This window comes from Oncorhynchus tshawytscha, linkage group LG26 (genome assembly GCF_018296145.1).
Source record: "Oncorhynchus tshawytscha isolate Ot180627B linkage group LG26, Otsh_v2.0, whole genome shotgun sequence".
Taxonomy (NCBI): Eukaryota; Metazoa; Chordata; class Actinopteri; order Salmoniformes; family Salmonidae; genus Oncorhynchus; species Oncorhynchus tshawytscha.
The window spans coordinates 25,816,105-25,835,733 of NC_056454.1; the positions used below are offsets into that span (position 1 = coordinate 25,816,105).

Here is a 19,629-nt window from a genome sequence, read left to right on the forward strand (position 1 = left end):
TCATGGGGGACAGGAGTTATTTTAAAAATGTATATTCTATTTTAGCCAACAAGTTTTTCCTGATCAGGTCACGTGGTCAGGGATAATTCCTGGCCCTTATCATAAAGGAAAAGATACAAGGAAAGGAAGCTTATTTAAGACAATTACAACATAACTTTTGTTTCACCTCATTGTTTCCATTTTGTGACAGGAAGAGGATGTGACATACGCCACCATTGACCATAGCAACACCAAGACAACAGGTGTCATAATAGATTCTCACACTAACGACTGTGACTACGCCATTGTTAAACCTCCAACTTGCCTCGCCCACCAGTCGTTAATTAAAGAAGACTGTGCAGATGACTATGTCTTCATGGGCTGACCTCATGTACAATGTGTGTGTGTGTGTGGGGGGGGACATTTTGAAGGGGGACAATGGAGATGCAAGGTGGACATAGGCCTGGGGCAAGCTGGACAGCACCTTCCTGGACCAAAATACCCTAGATGTGACTATGATAGCGCCCACAAATGGAACTTTTCTTGATGCAGTGTGGTTGCAGGAATTATGTGCTTCTATAGTTATGTTTAATTATGTTTTACAGTCACATTATGCTTATGTTAATGTTTACATTTTTTTCCCTAAGAGAAACGGATGCTTTAGTTCAAACTTTCTATGTGGTTTATTTGGCCTCTTGACAGAGGGAACATACAGGCCAGAGATTCAAAGGCTATAGCTATCATACTGACCCCTGAGATACAACTACCAACCACACCACACACACACCCTGGGAGAGATGAGATGTTTATGGTTTGCGATAGAATTATGTGTTTGAATTTTATGCAAAATATTTTCTTTGCACAAATCTATTTGAATGAGATACAGTAAGGTGAGAGCGGGATTGGAGATACTGTTGTTTTGTGAACCGGTCTTAGCTGTTTCTCAAAATCACCAGGAACTGTTGTATCCTATCAATGATGGATGCAAAGATGGATTAAATCAACATCGTTAGAACTTTTGTATCCTTACATTTATAACATCAATGGCAACAATCAACGGCAGACAATTTTCTGCAACTTCAAGATTGAATCAATTAATATTTTGGGGCTTCTTTAATACTAAAGAGAAGAAGACAAAGAGTAACTGTCAAAGACGTAAATAGCCAATAATGTGGATCCTTAGCAGGTAAAAAATAGAACCTCTGTCAAAATAGATCAATTTAGCTCCCTATTTAGTCAGCATTAATCACAAATCACATAATAGCCTACAGCTTAAGTATGTTAACCAAAACATGTTTCAATTCAAGGTCCATGCTCATCAAAATGGATCATATGGACTGATAATCAGCAGGTGATTGTTTCAAATCCTAGGTGAGCCACACTATAGATTCAACCTATATGTTGCTTTGTCACTCTATATCACTAAGCCTACTTATACTGGACTTCCTTTACTAGTCTCCTACACTACTCCCTTGATCTGTCATAACTGGGTTTCTAACATCACAAAATTTGTGAAAGCAAGATGGAGGAAAATCCACCATGAGTTTTCACATTACTGTATTCCCCTGTCCTTCTTCTTTGAGATTTGTGGTTAGGAAAGAGGTGAACTCATAGAAAATGTCTTTGTGGAAAGGAAATCTAAGCTGCAGTCCAAGCACGTAATTTTTAACCCCTCAGCCCTTGCGCTAGCTACTTTCGCTTTGGGGAATCTGGATGCAGTTTGATTGCCATCTTAAGTGGAGGTCCAATTCACTAACGTTGCCCCCTCGAACCCTCGATTTAGCTTGAGGTAGCGAGTGAACAACTTTGATCGCTTGTGGGGTTGCCATGACCTACATTTTAATGATAACTGTAGTCACATGTTGTTATGTTGTGTTGATACCATGCTGTGTTGTCATGTGTTGCTGCCTTGCTATGTTGTTGTCTTAGATCTCTCTTTATGTAGTGTTGTGTTGTCTCTCTTGTTGTGATGTGTGTTTTTTCCTATATTTATATTGTATTTATTTTTTATTTTTAATCCCTGGCCCCCGTCCCCGCAGGAGGCCTTTTGGTAGGCCGTCATTGTAAATAAGAATTTGTTCTTAACTGACTTGCCTAGTTAAATAAAGGTTAAATAAATAATATAATAAATGAAATAACATTTATAAAATGTATAAAAACATGTCATACTGCGGTAGCTGCGAAGTGTCACATTTAGATAGCTTGCAAAAGAAATGTATAGATTACATTGATGTTTGTGTTCGCAAATTGGCTTTGTCTCCTAGTGAGGACCCTGTAAAACGTAGCTACCTTCATAAACGGATTTTGGGGAATTCTGAAAACTATTAGAATAAATGACTGTAAAACTAGCTAGCCAACTAGCTGACAGGAGTGCAAGCTAGCTAAGTTAGCTTGCTAGGTACATTAATAGCTTTAGGTTGATTGTTTTTATGCTCAATTTCAAGATTTCCACCATGGACGTTGTTTCTCCGATCATCACTCATCGTCACTTGGGTAAGGGACATTTAAGGTACACTCGGATGTGAAGATGTAAAACTTAATTCAAGAGCTGAGGGCTGTCTACTTTGAATTTGGAATGCAGCCCTTAACACACCCTCTTTCTCATAAAATTAGTTCACCTATATTCTCCAGCAGAGGGTGCACATCCCCTGCTTTATGGAAAGCACTCAACAGTATGCCAACGATATTGATAACTAACCCAAGATAGTTCATCTGTGTTGTTTACAGTGGGAGCAAATTATACATAGTGGGCAGAATAAGCAATGAGGTGGACAAAGTCATGCACGAGCTAGCGAGATCCTACTGGTGCATTGTAGCATGTATTTGCATATTTCCATTAGGGAATGCCTCCATTGTGAAGTGTGTGTGGGTGCAAACCCAATTCGACCCAGCACTCCTTTTAAAACAACGCAATTTACAAAAAACTTTGACAGAACGTCAAGTCTATTAAACTTAGTGCACTGTGTTCATAACATATTCTAGTTTTAGGAACAGAAAGATGTTTCATCAATGAGAACATTTGCAGAATGTCGGCCCAGTTTCAGTTAGTTCCAACCTCCCTCACAATCCGTGACTGGACTTCCTCTCACTCACATATTTGGTGATGAGAAAACTTTCTAGACAGATGTTTCAGATTTATAGCCCCTATGTTGTGTCTGGGGTACCCCATTCTGTCTGTGAGTATACTGTATCATGTCACATCCTATGAAATTGACCAATACAAACAAACATACAGTAGTGTAAAGTACTTAAGTAAAAATACTTTAAAGTACTGCTTAAATAGTTTTGGGGGGTATCTGTACTTTACTTTACTATTTATATTTTTGACAACCTTTACTTCACTACATCCCTAAAGAAAATGATGCACTTTTTACTCCGTACATTTTCCCTGACACCCTACTGCCTCTGATCTAGCGGACTCGCTAAACAAAAATGTTTTGTTTGTAAATGAATGTCTGATTGTTGGAGTGTGTCTCTGGTTTGCATAATATAAGCAATTTGAAATGATTAATACTTTGACTTTTACTTTTGATACTTAAGTCTATTTAAAACCAAATTATTTTAGACTTTTACTCAAGTGGTATTTTACTGGGTGGCTTTCACTTTTACTTGAGTCGTTTTCAATTAAGGTATCTTTAGTTTTATTCTTTAGTTTTACTACATTTGAGTACTTCCACCACTGCAAACACACGTTTTTCGACTCAAAAGCAATTGATTAAATTCAAAAGTTTAGTTGTGATCTTAGTTCTCAGAGTCAAACTCTTGTCTCTTGAATGTAACCACAGAGAATGTTGTGTGTGCTTCAAATCCTTTCCCCATTAACTCTGGATGTAGGTTCCAAATGTAAAGAATCTGTTTTTATTATATAACAAACTTGATATTTAAATTCAATCCTAAATATAAACTCAACAAAAACACTGTAATTACACATCAGTATTATATAAATTGAGATTTTGATTAAAATCAAAATTGCACTCTTCCCCATGATTTGCAGATGGCAGGAGTGTGGGAACAGTCAAACGTGTGTTATGAGAGCAGTGGTATACAGTTGTGCTGACTACACAGCAAGTCATAGTTCTCATTGTGCAAATTGTGAAAATGCTGAACTGGAAAGATCATCTCTCATCTGCCCACATCTCTTCGGTTGTAGAAATGTCTGTTTTTTGCCATTTTCTCACGTCAGTCAGGAGTGATCAGATCTGTGAGGTTTTCCTTTGTAACAGAAGCCCTGTGCCATGTCCTCCATCATTCCCCTGTTTACTGGATCATTTTCTTCAACCTCAAAGTTCGCAGCGTGGCGTGCAGAGGTGTGTGTGTTATGTGAACAGTTCTGCAGAGGAGTTGTAGATTAAATTGGCACTTTGTATATAGCTGGCGTAGGGTTCTACTTCCTCCACATAGTCCTGTGACTGGGAGAGAAACAGAGACTCATCACTATTTACAGTAAACTGCTATCTATGCAAAACATACAGGTATTAAGGTAATGTAACGTAACACAACGTAGGATATAGCTCATACATACCTGAGGAGCCTTGGGGCTGTGAATACACAGATAAAGCTCTTTATTATACAAGCAATAACATTGAACCAAATCATTTTTATCATAAAAGATCAAAATCATTAGAATAATGAATATTCATACCTAATTCTGCAGGGGTGTTTTCGTGTGAAGTATAAACCCCCCAGAATAGCCATGATGAAGCTTATAGTTCCCACGGAGATTATGACTAATCGCCAGGGTATGACGATTCCTGACAGGGAGAGAAAAGTATAAATAATCAGAATCAGAATAAATTTCCCACTGGGCACACCATGTAATTTCAACATGGACATTTGGGTAATATTTGGTTGAGACGTTGATCAATGAGATTTCAACGATTATTCACCTACTCAAACAGACAGCCATAAGTTTGATGAATACCCAATGCGTTATCACTATGCTTTTAACCATCTAAAAGCACAACTAAATTCCACTGGAAAAACAATGTCTAATTTTTGGTTTAGTTGTCATCTAAATGTGTTATCACTGCGCTTTCAACCATTTAAATGGGAATACAATGTCAGATATTTTGTATTTATACAAAAGTACACAGTGCAAGTGATTATTGCTGTTTGAGATTCTGCCCAGATTATTATAGCAATTGGGAAGATCTCCACAGGCCTGTGATCTTTGCATGCTATCTCGATCATGCACGAGTTCTATGATTACGTAAGAATATATTTATAGTTAGGCTACAGTAGGCAATGGATGTACTACTCATTTTAAGGTTGAATAAATACTGTTAGAACTACATTCGTTTGTAAGACAGCCTTAACTGTATGCTATGTATTTACTGTATAGTTATATTGAATAGTGTTTGATTGACAACGCAACCACGCTAGCGTCCCACCTGGCCAACATCCGGTGAAATTGCAGTGCCAAATTCAAAGTACAGAAATAATCATAATATACATTCATAAAATATACAAGTGTTATACATCGGCATAAAGATGAACTTCTTGTTAATTCAGCCGCTGTGTCAGATTTCAAAAAGGCTTTACGGTGAAAGCATACCATGCAATTATCTGAGGACAGCGCCCTGCTTTCAAAAGCATACAAACATTTTCCAGCCAAGTAGATTAGTCACAAAAGTTTGAAATATCAATCAAATTAATCACTTACCTTTGATGATCTTCTTATGGTTGCACTCACAATAAATGTTTGTTTTGTTCGGTAAAGTCCCTCTTTATATACACAAAACTCAGTTTTGTTGGTGCGTTTTGTTCAATAATCCACTGGCTCAATGGCGGTCACAACAGGCAGACGAATAGATCCAAATAGTACCGGTAAAGTTTGTCGAAACATGTCAAACTATGTTTTTTATATATCCTCAGGGTATCTATTGTCTTTATAATCAATAATATTTCAACCGGACAATAGCGTATTCAATACAAAGGAAAAAGAACGGGGGGCGCACTCCCGGTCGCACGCGCAAAAAGCTCTTGTTCATTCGAGCGACCACTCAGAAAATGGTCTCATTCTTACTCATTTTTCAGAAAAAAATCCTGAAACAATGTCTAAAGACTGTTGACATCTAGTGGAAGCCATAGGAACTGCAATCTAGGTCCCATCCATTTATATGGTGGATAGGCTTTCAATGGAAAAACACTCAATTCAAAAGAATGCCACTTCCTGGATGGATTTTCCTCAGGTTTTCGCCTGCCATATCAGTTCTGTTATACTCACAGACATTATTTTAACAGTTTTGGAAACATTAGAGTGTTTTCTATCCAATACTACCATGCATATGCATATCCTAGCTTCTGGGCCTGAGTAACTGGCAGTTTACTTTGGGCACGCTTTTCTTCTGGACGTCAAAATACTGCCCCCTAACCTAGAAAGGTTAATGAGGCGGACGGGAGGGATTTACTCCAGACACCCGAACAGGCCCTCATCCCCGTCATTCTCAGGAGAAAGAGACGGAGGTTTCGCGGAAAGAGATCGGGGTGCCTTGTGAGGATCCGGCGACAAGTTGCTAATCTGCCTTTGCCATCGGTACTATTAGCCAACGTACAATCGCTCGATAATAAAGTGGAGGAACTACAAGCATGTGTATCCTACCAACGGGACATTAAAAACTGTAATATCTTATGTTTCACCGAGTCGTGTCTGAACGACAACATAAATCAAATACAGCTGGCGGGTTATACACTGTATCGGCAGGATAGAACAGCAGCCTCTGGTAAGACAAGGGGTGGCGGTCTATGTATATTTGTAAACAACAGCTGGTGCACAATATCTAAGGAAGTAGAGGTTTTGCTCGCCTGAGGTAGAGTATCCCATGATAACCTGTAGACAACAATATCTACCTGGAGAGTTTTCATCTATATTTTTCATAGCTGTCTATTTACCACCAAAAACGATGCTGGCACTAAGACCGCACTCAAGGAGCTGTGTACGGCCATAAGCAAACAGGAAATCACTCATCCAGAGGCGGAACTCCTAGAGGCAGGGGACTTTAACGCAGCGTAACATAAATCAGCATGTTAAATGTGCAACCAGAGGGAAAACAACTCTAGACCACTTTAACTCCACACAGAGACACTTACAAAGCTCTCCCTCGACCTCCATTTGGCAAATCTGACCATAATACTATCCTCCTGATTCCTGCTAACAAGAAAAAATTAAAGCAGGAAGCATCATTGACTTGGTCAATAAAAAGTGATTAGATGAAGCAGATGCTAAGCTACAGGACTGTTTTGCAAGCACAGACTGGAATATGTTCCAGGACTCTTCAGATGGCATTGAGGAATACATCACATCAGTCACTGGCTTTGTCAATAAGTGCATCGATGACGTCATCCCTACAGTGACTGTATGTACATACCCCGACCAGAAGCCATGGACTATAGGCAACATCTGCACTGAGCTAAAGGGTAGAGCTGCCGCTTTCAAGGAGCGGGAATCTAACCCGGAAGCTTATAAGAAATCCTCCTATGCCCTCCAACGAACCATCAAACAGGCAAAGCCACAATACAGGACTAAGATCGAGTCATACTACACCTGGCAGGGCTTGCAAACTATTACAGACTACAAAGGGAAGCACAGCCAAGAGCTGCCCAGTGCCACAAGCCTACCAGACAAACTAAATTACGTCTTTGCTCGCTTCTAGGCAAGTAACACTAAAGCACGCATGAGAGCATCAGCTGTTCCGGACGACTATGTCATCACGTTCTCTGAAGCTGATGTGAGTAAGACCTTTGAACAGGACAACATTCACAAGGCCGCAGGGCCTGGTGGATTACCAGGACATATACTCCAAGTATGCGCTGACCAACTGGCAAGTGTCTTCACTGACATTTTCAACCTCTCCCTATCTGAGTGTAATAGCAACATGTTTCAAGCAGACCACCATAGTACCTGTGCCCAAGAACACGAAAGTAACCTGCCTAAATGACTACCGACCTGTAGCACTCACGTCTGTAGCCCTTGAATTGCTTTGAAAGGCTGGTCATGGCTCACATCAACATCATTATCCCAGAAACCCTAGACTCACTCCAATTTGCATACCACCCCATCAGATCCACAGATGATGCAATCGCTATTGCACTCTGCACTGCCCGTTCCCACCTGGACAAAAGGAACACCTATGTGAGAATGCTATTCATGGACTACAGCTCAGCGTTCAACACCATAGTGCACTCAAAGCTCATCACTAAGCTAAGGACCCTGGGACTAAACACCTCCCTCTGCAACTGGATCCTGGACTTCCTGACGGGCCAGGTGGTAAGGGTAGGTAACAACAAATCCGCGCCACGCTTATCCTCAACACGGGGGCCCCTCAGGGGTGTATGCTCAGTCCCCTCCTGTATTCCCTGTTCACTCATGACTGTACGGCCAGGCACGCTTCCAACACTATCATTCAGTTTGCCGATGACAGTGGTAGGCATGATCACCGGCAAAGGCGAGACAGCATATAGGGAGGAGGTCAGAGACCTGACCATGTGGTGCAAGGACAACAACCTCTCCCTCAACGTGATCAAGACAAGGGAGATGATTGTGGACTACAGGAAAAGGAGGACCGAGCATGCCCCAATTCTCATCGACGGGGCTGTAGTGGAGCAGGTTGAAAGCTTCAAGTTCCTTGGCGTCCACATCACCAACAAACTAACATGGTCCAAGCACACCAAGACAATTGTGAAGAGGGCATGACAAAACAAATTTCCCCTCAGGAGACTGAAGAGTTTTGGCATGGGTCCTCAGATCCTCAAAATGTTCTACAGCTGCACCATCAAGAGCATCCTGACTGGTTTCATCACTGCCTGGCATGGCACCTGCTCAGCCTCTGAACGCAAGGCACTACAGAGGGTAGTGAGTATGGCCCAGTACATAGTCATTTCGCTCAGTTACCTTCGCTTTCTTGGGAACAGGAACAATGGTGGCCCTCTTGATTACCAACAACGATGAGACGGCCTACAGGGAGGACGTGAGGGCCCTCGGAGTCTGGTGTCAGGAAAATAAACTCACACTCAATGTCAAAAAAACAAAGGAGATGATCGTGGACTTCAGGAAAGAGCAGAGGGAGCAGCCACCTATATTCATTAACGGGACAGTAGTGGAGAGGGTGGAGAGTTTTAATTCCTGGACAAACTGAAATGGTCTACCCACACAGACAGCGTGGTGAAGAAGGTGCAGCAGCGCCTCTTCAACCTCAGGAGGCTGAAGAAATTAGGTTTGTCACCAAAAACACTCACAAACTTTTACAGATGAACAATTGAGAGCATCCTGTCAGCTGTATCATCGCCTGGTACGGTAACTGCACCGCCCACAACCGTAAGGCTCTCCAGAGGGTAGTGAGGTCTGCACAACGCATCATCGGGGACAAACTACCGGCCCTTCAGGACATCTACACCACCCGATGTCACAGGAAGGCCAAAAAGATCATCAAGGACAACAACCCCCCGAGCCACTGCCTTTTCACCCCGCTATCATCCAGAAGGCAAGGTCAGTACAGGTGCATCAAAGCGGGGACCGATAGGCTGAAAAACAGCTTCTATCTCAAGGCCTTCAGACTGTTTAAACAGCCATCACTAACATTGAGTGGCTGCTGCCAACATACTGACTCATCTCTAGCCACTTTAATAATGAAAAAATGTATGTAATAAATGTATCATTAGCCACTTTAAACAATGCCACTTTATATCATGTTTACATACCCTACATTACTCATCTCATATGTATATACTATACTCTATACCATCTACTGCATCTTGCCTATGCCGTTCAGCCATTGCTCATTCATATATTTTAATGTACATATTCTTATTCAGTCCTTTACACTTGTGTGTATAAGGTAGTTGTGTATAAGGTAGTTGCTAGTCTGCTAACCATGTGTATGTGACAAATAACATTTGATTTGATTTGGGACCAAGCTTCCTGCCATCCAAGGCCTCTATAACAGGCGGTGTCAGAGGAAGACTCCAGCCACCGTAGTCATAGACTGTTCTCTCTGCTATTTGCATTGCCCCCCCTCTTTTACAATGCAACTCTCTGGTATTATCTATGCATAGTCATTTTAATAACTCCACCTACATGTACATACTACCTCAATTACCTCGAATTACCTCGACTTACCGGTGCCCCCCCGACTCTGTACCGGTACGCCCTATACAGTATATAGCCTCGCTATTGTTATTTTACTGCTCTTTAATTATTTGTAACTTTTTATTGTTTATTTTTTGTGGGGGGGGGGGGTTTCTTAAAACTGCATTGTTGGTTAAGGGCTTGTAAATAAGCATTTCACTAAAAGGTCTACCTGTTGTATTCGGCGCATGTAACAAATAACATTTGATTTGATTTAAAGAAAATCTAAAGAATAAATAGTTTCATCTGAGCAACTGGCTTAATCCTATTCTTTAACTATTATTTTTGGTTTAGTTGTGGACGTAAATCCAACATATAATTTGTTAACTTGTCAACAATTTAATAGGCTATTTACTGTATTGCAAAAGTTAATTGTGTTTGGTTGTCAACGCAACATTTGAGGGGTATTCAGACCCCTTGACTTTTTTACACATTTTGTTAGGTTACAGCCTTATTCTACAATTAAATTGTTTTTTTCCCTCTCATAAATCTACTGTACACCCAATACACCATAAAGACAAAGCAAAAATGTAAAATTGTTGCTCATTTCTAAAATTTAAAAAATGAAATATTCAGTACTTTGTTGAAGCTCCTTTGGCAGCAATTACAGCCCTCAAGTCTTCTTGGGTATGACGCTACAAAATTGGCACACCTGTATTTGGGGAGTTTTTCCCATTCTTCTCTGCAGATCCTCTCAAGCTCTGTCAAGTTGGATGGGAAGTGTTGCTGCACAGCTATTTTCAGATCTCCATAGATATTTGATTGGGTTCAAGTCCGGGCTCTGGCTGGGCCACTCAAGGACATTCAGAGACTTGTCCCATAGCCACTCCGGCTTTTTCTTGGCTGTGTGCTTGGGGTCTTTGTCCTGTTGGAAGTTGAAACTTCGCCCCAGTCTGAAGTCCTGAGCGCTCTGGAGCAGATTTTCATTAAGGATCTCTCTGTACTTTGCTCCGTTCATCTTTGCCTCGATCTTGACTAGTCTCCCAGTCTCTGCCACTGACAAACATCCCCACAGCATGATGCTGCGACCACCATGCTTCACAGTAGGGATGGTGCCAGGGTTCCTCCAGATGTGATGCTTGGCATTCAGGCCAAAGAGTTCAATCTTGCTTTCATCAGACCAGATAATCTTGTTTCTCATGGTCTGAGAGTCTTTAGGTGCCTTTTGGCAAACTCCAAGCGGGCTGCCATGTGCCTTTTACTGAGAAGTGGCTTCTGTCTGGCCACTCTACCATAAAGGCCTGATTGGTTGAGTGCTGCAGAGATGGTTGTCCTTCTGGAAAGTTCTCTCATCTCCACAAAGGAACTCTAGAGCTCTGTCAGAGTGACCATTGGGATCTTGGTCCCCTCCCCTCCCTGACCAAGGCCCTCCCTCCCCCGATTCCTCAGTTTGGCCTGGCGGCCAGCTCTAGGAAGTCTTAGTGGTTCCAAACTTCTTCCATTTAAGAATGATGGAGGCCACTGTCTTCTTGGGGACTTTCAATGCTTTAGAAATGTTTTGGTACCCTTCCCCAGATCTGTGCCTCGACACGATTCTTTCTTTGAGCTCTACGGGCAATTCCTTTGACCTCATGTCTTGGTTTCTGTCTGACATTCACTGTCAATTGTGGGACCTCATATAGACAGGTATGTGCCTTTCCAAATTATGTATGAACAATGGAATTTACCACAGGTGGACTCCAATCAAGTTGTAGAAACATTTCAAGGATGATCAATGGACACAGGATTCGCCTGAGCTCAATTTTGAGTCTCATAGCAAAAGGTCTGAATACTTTTTATTTTAATACATTTCTGTTTTAGCTACATCATTATGGGGTATTTTAGAAAAAGGCTATAACGTAACAAAATGTGGAAAAAGTCAAGTGGTCAGAATATTTACCAAAGGCAGTGTATATTTTGTGCCACTGACTTAGGGCTCTATTCAATCCGCATTGTGGAAGTTCAGCTTTACAGCGCGATTGAAATTTAGAGGCAATGTTCCCACTTTAGCTGAGATTGCACTCACAGTAAACACTGCATATGTTGGCTCAATCGGAAATTACATTTAAAAAATCTAGCGCAGAGTGGATAACGCTTCAGCTTTACAAGTTGAATAGTGCCCTTAGTCTGGCTATAATTCCAGTAGGTCTACAAATGTATAATTTATATGTTGGGTTCATGTCTCCATCTCAACTCAAACAGGAATTGAAGTTAAAGAATAGGACTAAATCTGATCAAACTTTATTGAAAGTGCACTTAAAGTTGAATTTGATACAGTCATATTCTTTAACTTAGATTTTTGGTTGAGATGGAGATGTGAATCCAACACATTAATGATTCAACTTGAAGTGAAACCAAGATTGAAACCCTAGTCCTATATGTATTGTCTCTTTTTCGTTGAATGCTGGGTTGCATTGAAACAATAGCTGTTGATGACTTTGCAAATGCTATACAATATATATAAGGCCTAAATCTATTTTTTTATGATACAGTGTATGACTTATAAAGTATGGTTACATTTCATTTGCTTTGTCACACCTATCCTTTGGAATGACTGATATCAACAATGAAAATATTTAGTTATTAAGAGATATCCTCATAATCATTCTCACAGAAGCACATTGGTAGTAGTCAATGGCAAATATCAAAGCTTAAGCAGGCCTGGGTTTGGTTAAAACCCTGGATGGGAGACAAAATGAATAGATGTTAGTTAGATCAACTCGGCAGCAGGTGCTGCCCAACCTTTAGTTTTTTTTCTGATAGTGGACATAACATTGAAGATCTGACATTGTTTCAAAGGTACATATTCAACATATTTTACACAATGTTTGTTTATGTTGAAAATTGGTTACAATGATGACGAGAGCCGTTGGAGATTCTTTGGTTGAAATTTCACCCTCAAAACAAGTTGATTACTTTTTTCAAATCCAATGTATTTTCCATGTAGATTCCACGTCACAATACGTTGACAAATTACTCTGAAACAACGTTGATTCAACCAGCTTGTGCCCAGTGGGTTACCATCATCCCATCCTATTTAATTTACATTCAATCTCGTAAACTTTGTCAATAGACCCTGAAGGATTTTATTCACTAAAAAAGCTAAGATGTTCACTCCTATTCTAAAAGAGTGAGATATTAGTCAAAGTGTCCTTCTAAATACAGTGTCCTTCTAAATTCTAAATAGTCATTCTGTACCTGGTGTCACCATATGCACCTCTTCCCAGGAGGGATGTATGACAGCACAAGTCAGGTTGCCCGTAGCAATCCCCTCAGGCAGGACCAATCGACTCTCTACTTTGTTGAAGCCATCTAGATTCAATGTGGTGGTTGAAGTAGAGTTCCAGTTTTCACTCCAGGAGATGGAGGCAGCTGGTTTCCCCCCTTCAGCCAAACACACAGCCACCTGCCTACTGCCCTCCCACTCTAGCCAGGCAAACACATTGGGAGGGGCTGCACACAGGGGGAAGAGGGGGGAAATAGGCATGTTGAGAACAACACATGTATTTTGTATTTGTCAATATAGAGAAATGAAAGCACACAGAAGTCATGCTAAACTGTACAGATCTATGAAGGTTTCTTACCTATTAGTGATACATCAATGTTTGAGGCATAGCTTCCTGCTTTGTACACCGACTCACAGTGGTAGATTCCTTCATCTCTCTTTGAGAACCCTGGAATCTGCAGGTAGGATTCACCCCTGGATGTGTTGAGCATTGCTTTTCCATCATTGCATGTGTTCAGATTTTGGTTGTCATTACTAGATGATATTTGACACTTTATTCCACCCAGTTGTATTTTCCAGATGGTGTAGATCATCTCACTCCAAGTTTTATTGCTGCACTTTAAGATGGCATTATTCCCCAGGTGGAAATGTTCACTCCTGGCAGCTAAAGAAATAGTATTCAAATAACTACTTCAAAGAATTGTACTTATTTAAATCAAAAATGACTTTTGGATAAATGGACGGTAAATGAATAAATGGTTTCATATCAAATGCATGTGTGAAACAGTTGTATGAGTATTATTATAGGCCTACGTATATGTATCATTATCTTTTTACAACACATACATTATATAGAAGAGCTTGATGTGGCTATGTCGGATATTCAGACCTATCTCTCAGAGTCATGCAGACTATCAGGCCTCATTCCAAGGAACAGGAAACTATTATGACTCGTTTCCTCTTTCTCCTCTCCTAAAACATAAAGCCCTATCTCTCTCGCTGACCAACAATGTGGCACCATGCTAATGCAGGCTCATAGTGGCGATTAAACAGGTTTGGTTTTTTAAAAAAAGGATGTTTTACCAATGACTCCGTGTTGTAGGCCTAGAGGCACAGTGGAGGTGAGGAAAGGGGAAGTGTGAGAGATCACAGAAATGTTGTGGTTATATCCTGAGAGAATGATCAAAGTGCATGTTAGTGGCAGATCATGTTAGCAAAATGTTAAGCATTCAAAAAACATCATCAGTTAAACAGGATTTCATCAAGTGTAAGTTCAATCAATAGAAAAGCATGTCTTAGTTGATCAGCAAAACAGTCTTGAGGAAGAAAAGTGGGTTGTCAGTAATATGAAAGCCGATGTCTTATAAAATGTGTCTGTCATACAAACGAGTGATAGTTGAAAAATTGGAGGTGTATAGTCTTTATTATAAAGTTCAGTTTGTTAGTTAAGTCTTTTACTTTAAAAACAATTGCAGCACATAAAGCGTTCCGCTCTTAAAACAGCTCCCAGTGTTATACATAAGATGTGATATCATGGGAGGATGACTGCTAGGTTACTGAAGTTTCTGAAGTGGGATATTTTCTGGGTCCCACACTGCTCTTTCATGCTTGTTGATGTTTACTTTAGACAAGTATGTAACTTCTGTGGTGGTTCCAGAAGCCCACAGGACCCCCCATACACTGCCTGATTAGTAATGTCACTTACCCCCTAATGTGCCTCAAATCAATTTCCTCTCAAATACAGGGGAATATATGTTAGTTAATCAGTAAACCATGCCACACCAACACACACTAGTCTCTAGCGTGTGATACGCTGCATGTTCCTTCCCGTGGTAGAAAACAATGGAACCTTTTGTTTAAAACATCTTTATATAATCACCCAAATCTGTTCCACTGACTTTGTCTTCAGTTTGACCACAACAGAGTAGTCAGAACAGAACTCTCGATACACATGTCATAGAAATCTAGAGCCCTTGGGGATTCTACCAGCAGCCAACGGAGTATACAATTTAGAACGGGGGACTCCTTAGTCAGAGCAGTAGGAAAATATAAAACATCTATTTTTGATCTGTATTTTTTGGTCATAAAATAAACATTTTGACTGTATGATATAAACATATCTATTTAGGGTATCTATAGATAAATGCTTTGAATGTTTTATGAATAATTTAACCCTTTACACCAGTGGTCACTAACTGATCTCCAAAGCATTCCTAGTCGATCACCAAACATTTCTGTAAAAAACCCAGAGCAAATAATTGACTTCCGATTTAAAAAATGAATAAAAAATTGCACTGTTGGCGGTAGGTGGAGAGTATATTAAGTGCACCTACAGGTCTACCACTGGCCAATTAGATAGCTCAGATCACTGTGTCTGCACAGTTTCCTTGAGCCATAGACTGTAAAAAGAAGTATTGGATGCACAGCAAAGTTGATACTGTGAGATTTTTAAAAAAATATTAAAACCATGACTAGAGAGAGACTGCTGTTTTATGAGTAAGTTCATGTTTAAGTTGTTATTCAGCATTGTCAACAATTTAAGCCATAACATGCATGTTCTCCCTATTTCCACTCACGCTACAACCAGCACTGCAGCTACAATGAAGGAGTATAAAAAAATGTTCTAATAAGCTTGCATTGTTATTATTAGCAGCTTGTGTCTGTTTAATATCGAGGAATATTTCACTTTCTCTGGTCATAGGAGTAACAACATGAATTGGTGCATGACGCAGACATAATGCAGTGTGACTTCAGTTTTGCCATCAGTTTGAAGACTGTGTCCCTTTTTCTCAGCGGAGGGAGAGCAGAGGGACGGTGGGTCAGGTGACAGGCAGCCTCACTGCTGCTCCCTCCCTCCCCTCAGACTGACCATTAGAGCAAGGCCATTAGTTCAGTAAAAAAAATATATATATAATTATAATAATACAACAAATTATATATTACCAGAGTGATCATATGCCTTACATTTTTTAAATATAATTTCAAAACAGTCTGAGAAGAATAACATTGGCAGGGCAATTCAAGCATAGCCAAAATGCAGTGGTAATATATTGGGCCTATAGCCTACTGCACAAACCTTGTTGCTACAGAACTGTATTTATTTGGTTAATGTTGAATAGGCTTACGTTTATTAAGTCATGATTTTTTTTTAAACAGAGCGGTTTGCATTTTGATTCAGAAAGTGATCTTGACTCAGAAAAGGTTGGTGACCACTGCTTTACACGGTACTCAAAATGAACCAAAACCAGCCGGATAAACAAAATGAAGTGATGAGATTCTCAAACCTGTTTCTAAGCTCCAGGTTGCAGAAACAGCCAGGAGAGAGATGACTCCTATAATCCATGTATTCCCCATCTCTCTGGTTGTTCTATATGGCTCCTGACAATACTCCTGTACTCCTGAAGACACTGCTGCTCGTACCACCTGTCTCCCCCCAAACACAAGATCCTAAACTCCCCCTTGGACACGATACCGTTATCCCTGAACCCTAAAACTGGCTGTATTATTGTTCCATTCTGTCTCCTCTTGTCTCAATGTGTTATAACTGTACTGTTTAAACTGTCTCAATGCTCTCTTCTCTTTCCTACAAACTCTAAATCTGAGTTGATATCTGCTCTCTGTCTCCGTCCTGATCTACACATTTGACTCCTGATGTTAGTGTAACAAGCCCCTAAATAAACTAAATAATCCCTCCCTCTCTCTTCCCCTACTTCCTCTGTACATCTCTCGCTCTCATTCTCCCACACACAGTGACGGTTGTTGACTCAGACGCCTGTTTCCTCTCCCGCCTGTCACATGACCACAGAGTTCCACACAGCCTTTAAAGTCTCTGAAACAGCAATAACTGCAGGTGCCCTGCCAAAACTCTAAAAAACACTGGTTATCATACTTCTTACTGTCATTCTGTTCCAAGTCACTGATTTTAATTTGTCTAACAGGTAGCTCTTCTTTCTTTTAAATTATTATTTTTTTAAATTGCTATCACCCCCACAATAATTATATTCGTAATTAAATATTAATATTATGTAATAGAAAATATCAGATTGTAAACTCAAAACCCACATACAGCAAATTGTCTAGTGTTACCTATTGTTGATTTTTCAGTGTAACATTCATGTCTTAAATGAACTCTGTAAGTGTTAAATTAACACTCATTGATTTAAAAGAACCCCAGTGCGTGCATTAAAAACCAGTGTTAAACCAAAACCATGACCATCATCATTTTCCCAGTACGCTCTATTACAGGTTGATTTGTGTTTGTTTCAATATCTATGTTTTTGCATGTACAGTATATTAATAGACTAATTCATCTTATGCTACTCAAATATAAATAACATAGATTTTTCTAAATCCAATCTGTTACTTGGACTTATTGCACCAATTACTGAAATGGTTGTTCCAGTTTAGTCTCATTTCTTATTCTTCCAAACCTGGCAGTCATTCTGAATGCAGGTGAGTAAAAATTCCAAATGTTGCACATTCCCACGCTGGTTGGATTCCAATAGTAATTACACATCACTTTGCAAGCCATCATAATGTGACTTGCCGGCCTGAAAACCATCTGTTTCATGCTATTGTTGTAACGGTTTTCTAGTGGTGATGAAGGAGAGTCGGACCAAACTGCAGCGTGTCGATTGCGATCCATATTTATTAAACAAAACGTAAACACGACTAAACACTAAACACTACAAAACAATAAACGTAATGAAAACCGAAAACAGCCTATCTAGTGCAAACTAACAGAGAGTACAAGTAAGACACTAAGGACAATCACCCACGACAAACTCAAAGAATATGGCTGCCTAAATATGGTTCCCAATCAGAGACAACGATAAGCACCTGCCTCTGATTGAGAACCACTCCAGACAGCCATAGACCTTGCTAGACAACCCACTAAGCTACAATCCCAATACCACCACCAAAACCCCAAGACAAACACACCACAATTACAAAAACCCCATGCCACACCCTGGCCTGACCAAATACATAAAGATAAACACAAAATACTTTGACCAGGGCGTGACAGAACCCCCTAAGGTGCGGACTCCCGAACGCACCTCAAAACAATAGGGAGGGTCCGGGTGGGCGTCTGTCCATGGTGGCGGCTCCGGCGCGGGACGTGGACCCCACTCCTTTAATGTCTTAGTCCCCTCTCCCTTCGTCCCTGGATAGTCCACCCTCGCCGCCGACCATGGCCTAGTAGTCCCCACCCAGAACCCCACTGGACTGAGGAGCAGATCGGGACTGAAGGACAGCTCGGGACCGAGGCAGCTCGGGACTGAGGGAAGCTCGGGAGTGAGAGAAAGCTCAGGAGTGAGAGAAAGCTCAGGAGTGAGAGAAAGCTCAGGAGTGAGAGAAAGCTCAGGAGTGAGAGGAAGCTCAGGAGTGAGAGGAAGCTCAGGAGTGAGAGGAAGCTCAGGAGTGAGAGGAAGCTCAGGAGTGAGAGGAAGCTCAGGAGTGAGAGGAAGCTCAGGAGTGAGAGGAAGCTCAGGAGTGAGAGGAAGCTCAGGCAGGTAGATAGATCTACCAGCTCCTGGCTGGCTGGTGGTTTCAGCAGATCCTGGCTGACTGGCAGATCCTGGCTGACTGGCAGATCCTGGCTGACTGGCAGATCTGGAAGAGTCTGGTTGACTGGCAGATCTGGAAGAGTCTGGTTGACTGGCAGATCTGGAAGAGTCTGGTTGACTGGCAGATCTGGAAGAGTCTGGTTGACTGGCAGATCTGGCGGCGCTGGGCAGACTGGCGGCGCTGGGCAGACTGGCGGCGCTGGGCAGACTGGCGATGCTGGGCAGACTGGCGGCGCTGGGCAGACTGGCGGCGCTGGGCATACTGGCGGTGCTGGGCAGACTGAACGCTGGGCAGACTGACGACGCTGGGCAGACTGACGACGCTGGGCAGACTGACGACGCTGGGCAGACTGGCGATGCTGGGCAGACTGGCGATGCTGGGCAGACTGACGGCGCTGGGCAGACTGGCGACGCTGGGCAGACTGGCGACGCTGGGCAGACTGGCGGCACTAGCTGCTCCATATAGGCTGACAGCTCTGGCGGCTTCTTACAGACTGACCGCTCTGGCGGCTCCGTGCTGACTGGCAGCTCCTTGCAGACTGGCAGCTCCTTACAGACTGGCAGCTCCGTGCAGACTGACAGCTCCGTGCAGACTGACAGCTCCTTGCAGACTGGCAGCTCCATGCAGACTGGCAGCTCCATGCAGACTGGCAGCTCCATGCAGACTGGCTGCTCCATGCAGACTGGCTGCTCCATGCAGACTGACAGCTCTGGCTGCTTCATGCAGACTGACATCTCTGGCTGCTCCATGTAGA

At 41.6% G+C, this 19,629-nt stretch overlaps 1 protein-coding gene across 3 annotated transcripts; it reads right to left on the bottom strand.

Annotated features, from left to right (window-relative positions):
* Positions 1–3,823: 3,823 nt before the first annotated feature.
* LOC112225424 (cell surface glycoprotein CD200 receptor 1-A) lies at positions 3,824–17,043 on the bottom strand. 3 transcript variants are annotated; one of them, XM_024389388.2, is made up of 7 exons: positions 16,592–17,043; positions 14,391–14,477; positions 13,666–13,971; positions 13,280–13,534; positions 4,622–4,730; positions 4,502–4,517; positions 3,824–4,382 (listed from the first exon to the last, which is right to left on the bottom strand). In XM_024389388.2, the coding sequence occupies exons 1-7, from the start codon at positions 16,659–16,661 to the stop codon at positions 4,296–4,298; spliced, it is 930 nt and encodes a 309-aa protein (XP_024245156.1). In that variant the 5' UTR covers positions 16,662–17,043; the 3' UTR covers positions 3,824–4,295. The 3 variants fall into 3 exon arrangements, with proteins under 3 accessions (XP_024245156.1, XP_024245155.1, XP_024245157.1); XM_024389387.2 differs by having other exon boundaries at positions 3,824–4,388; positions 16,592–17,039; XM_024389389.2 differs by lacking the exon at positions 14,391–14,477 and having other exon boundaries at positions 3,824–4,388; positions 16,592–17,039.
* Positions 17,044–19,629: the final 2,586 nt, after the last annotated feature.

Excerpts from the sequence above, each read along its gene's own strand:
- LOC112225424 (XM_024389387.2), bottom strand. The coding sequence starts at position 16,661 with ATGGGGAATACATGGATTATAGGAGTCATCTCTCTCCTGGCTGTTTCT. Across the intron at positions 14,478-16,591 it reads AACCTGGAGCTTAGAAACAG|GATATAACCACAACATTTCT; the intron begins GTTTGAGAATCT and ends TCATTCTCTCAG. Across the intron at positions 13,535-13,665 it reads CATTGATGTATCACTAATAG|CCCCTCCCAATGTGTTTGCC; the intron begins GTAAGAAACCTT and ends CCCTGTGTGCAG.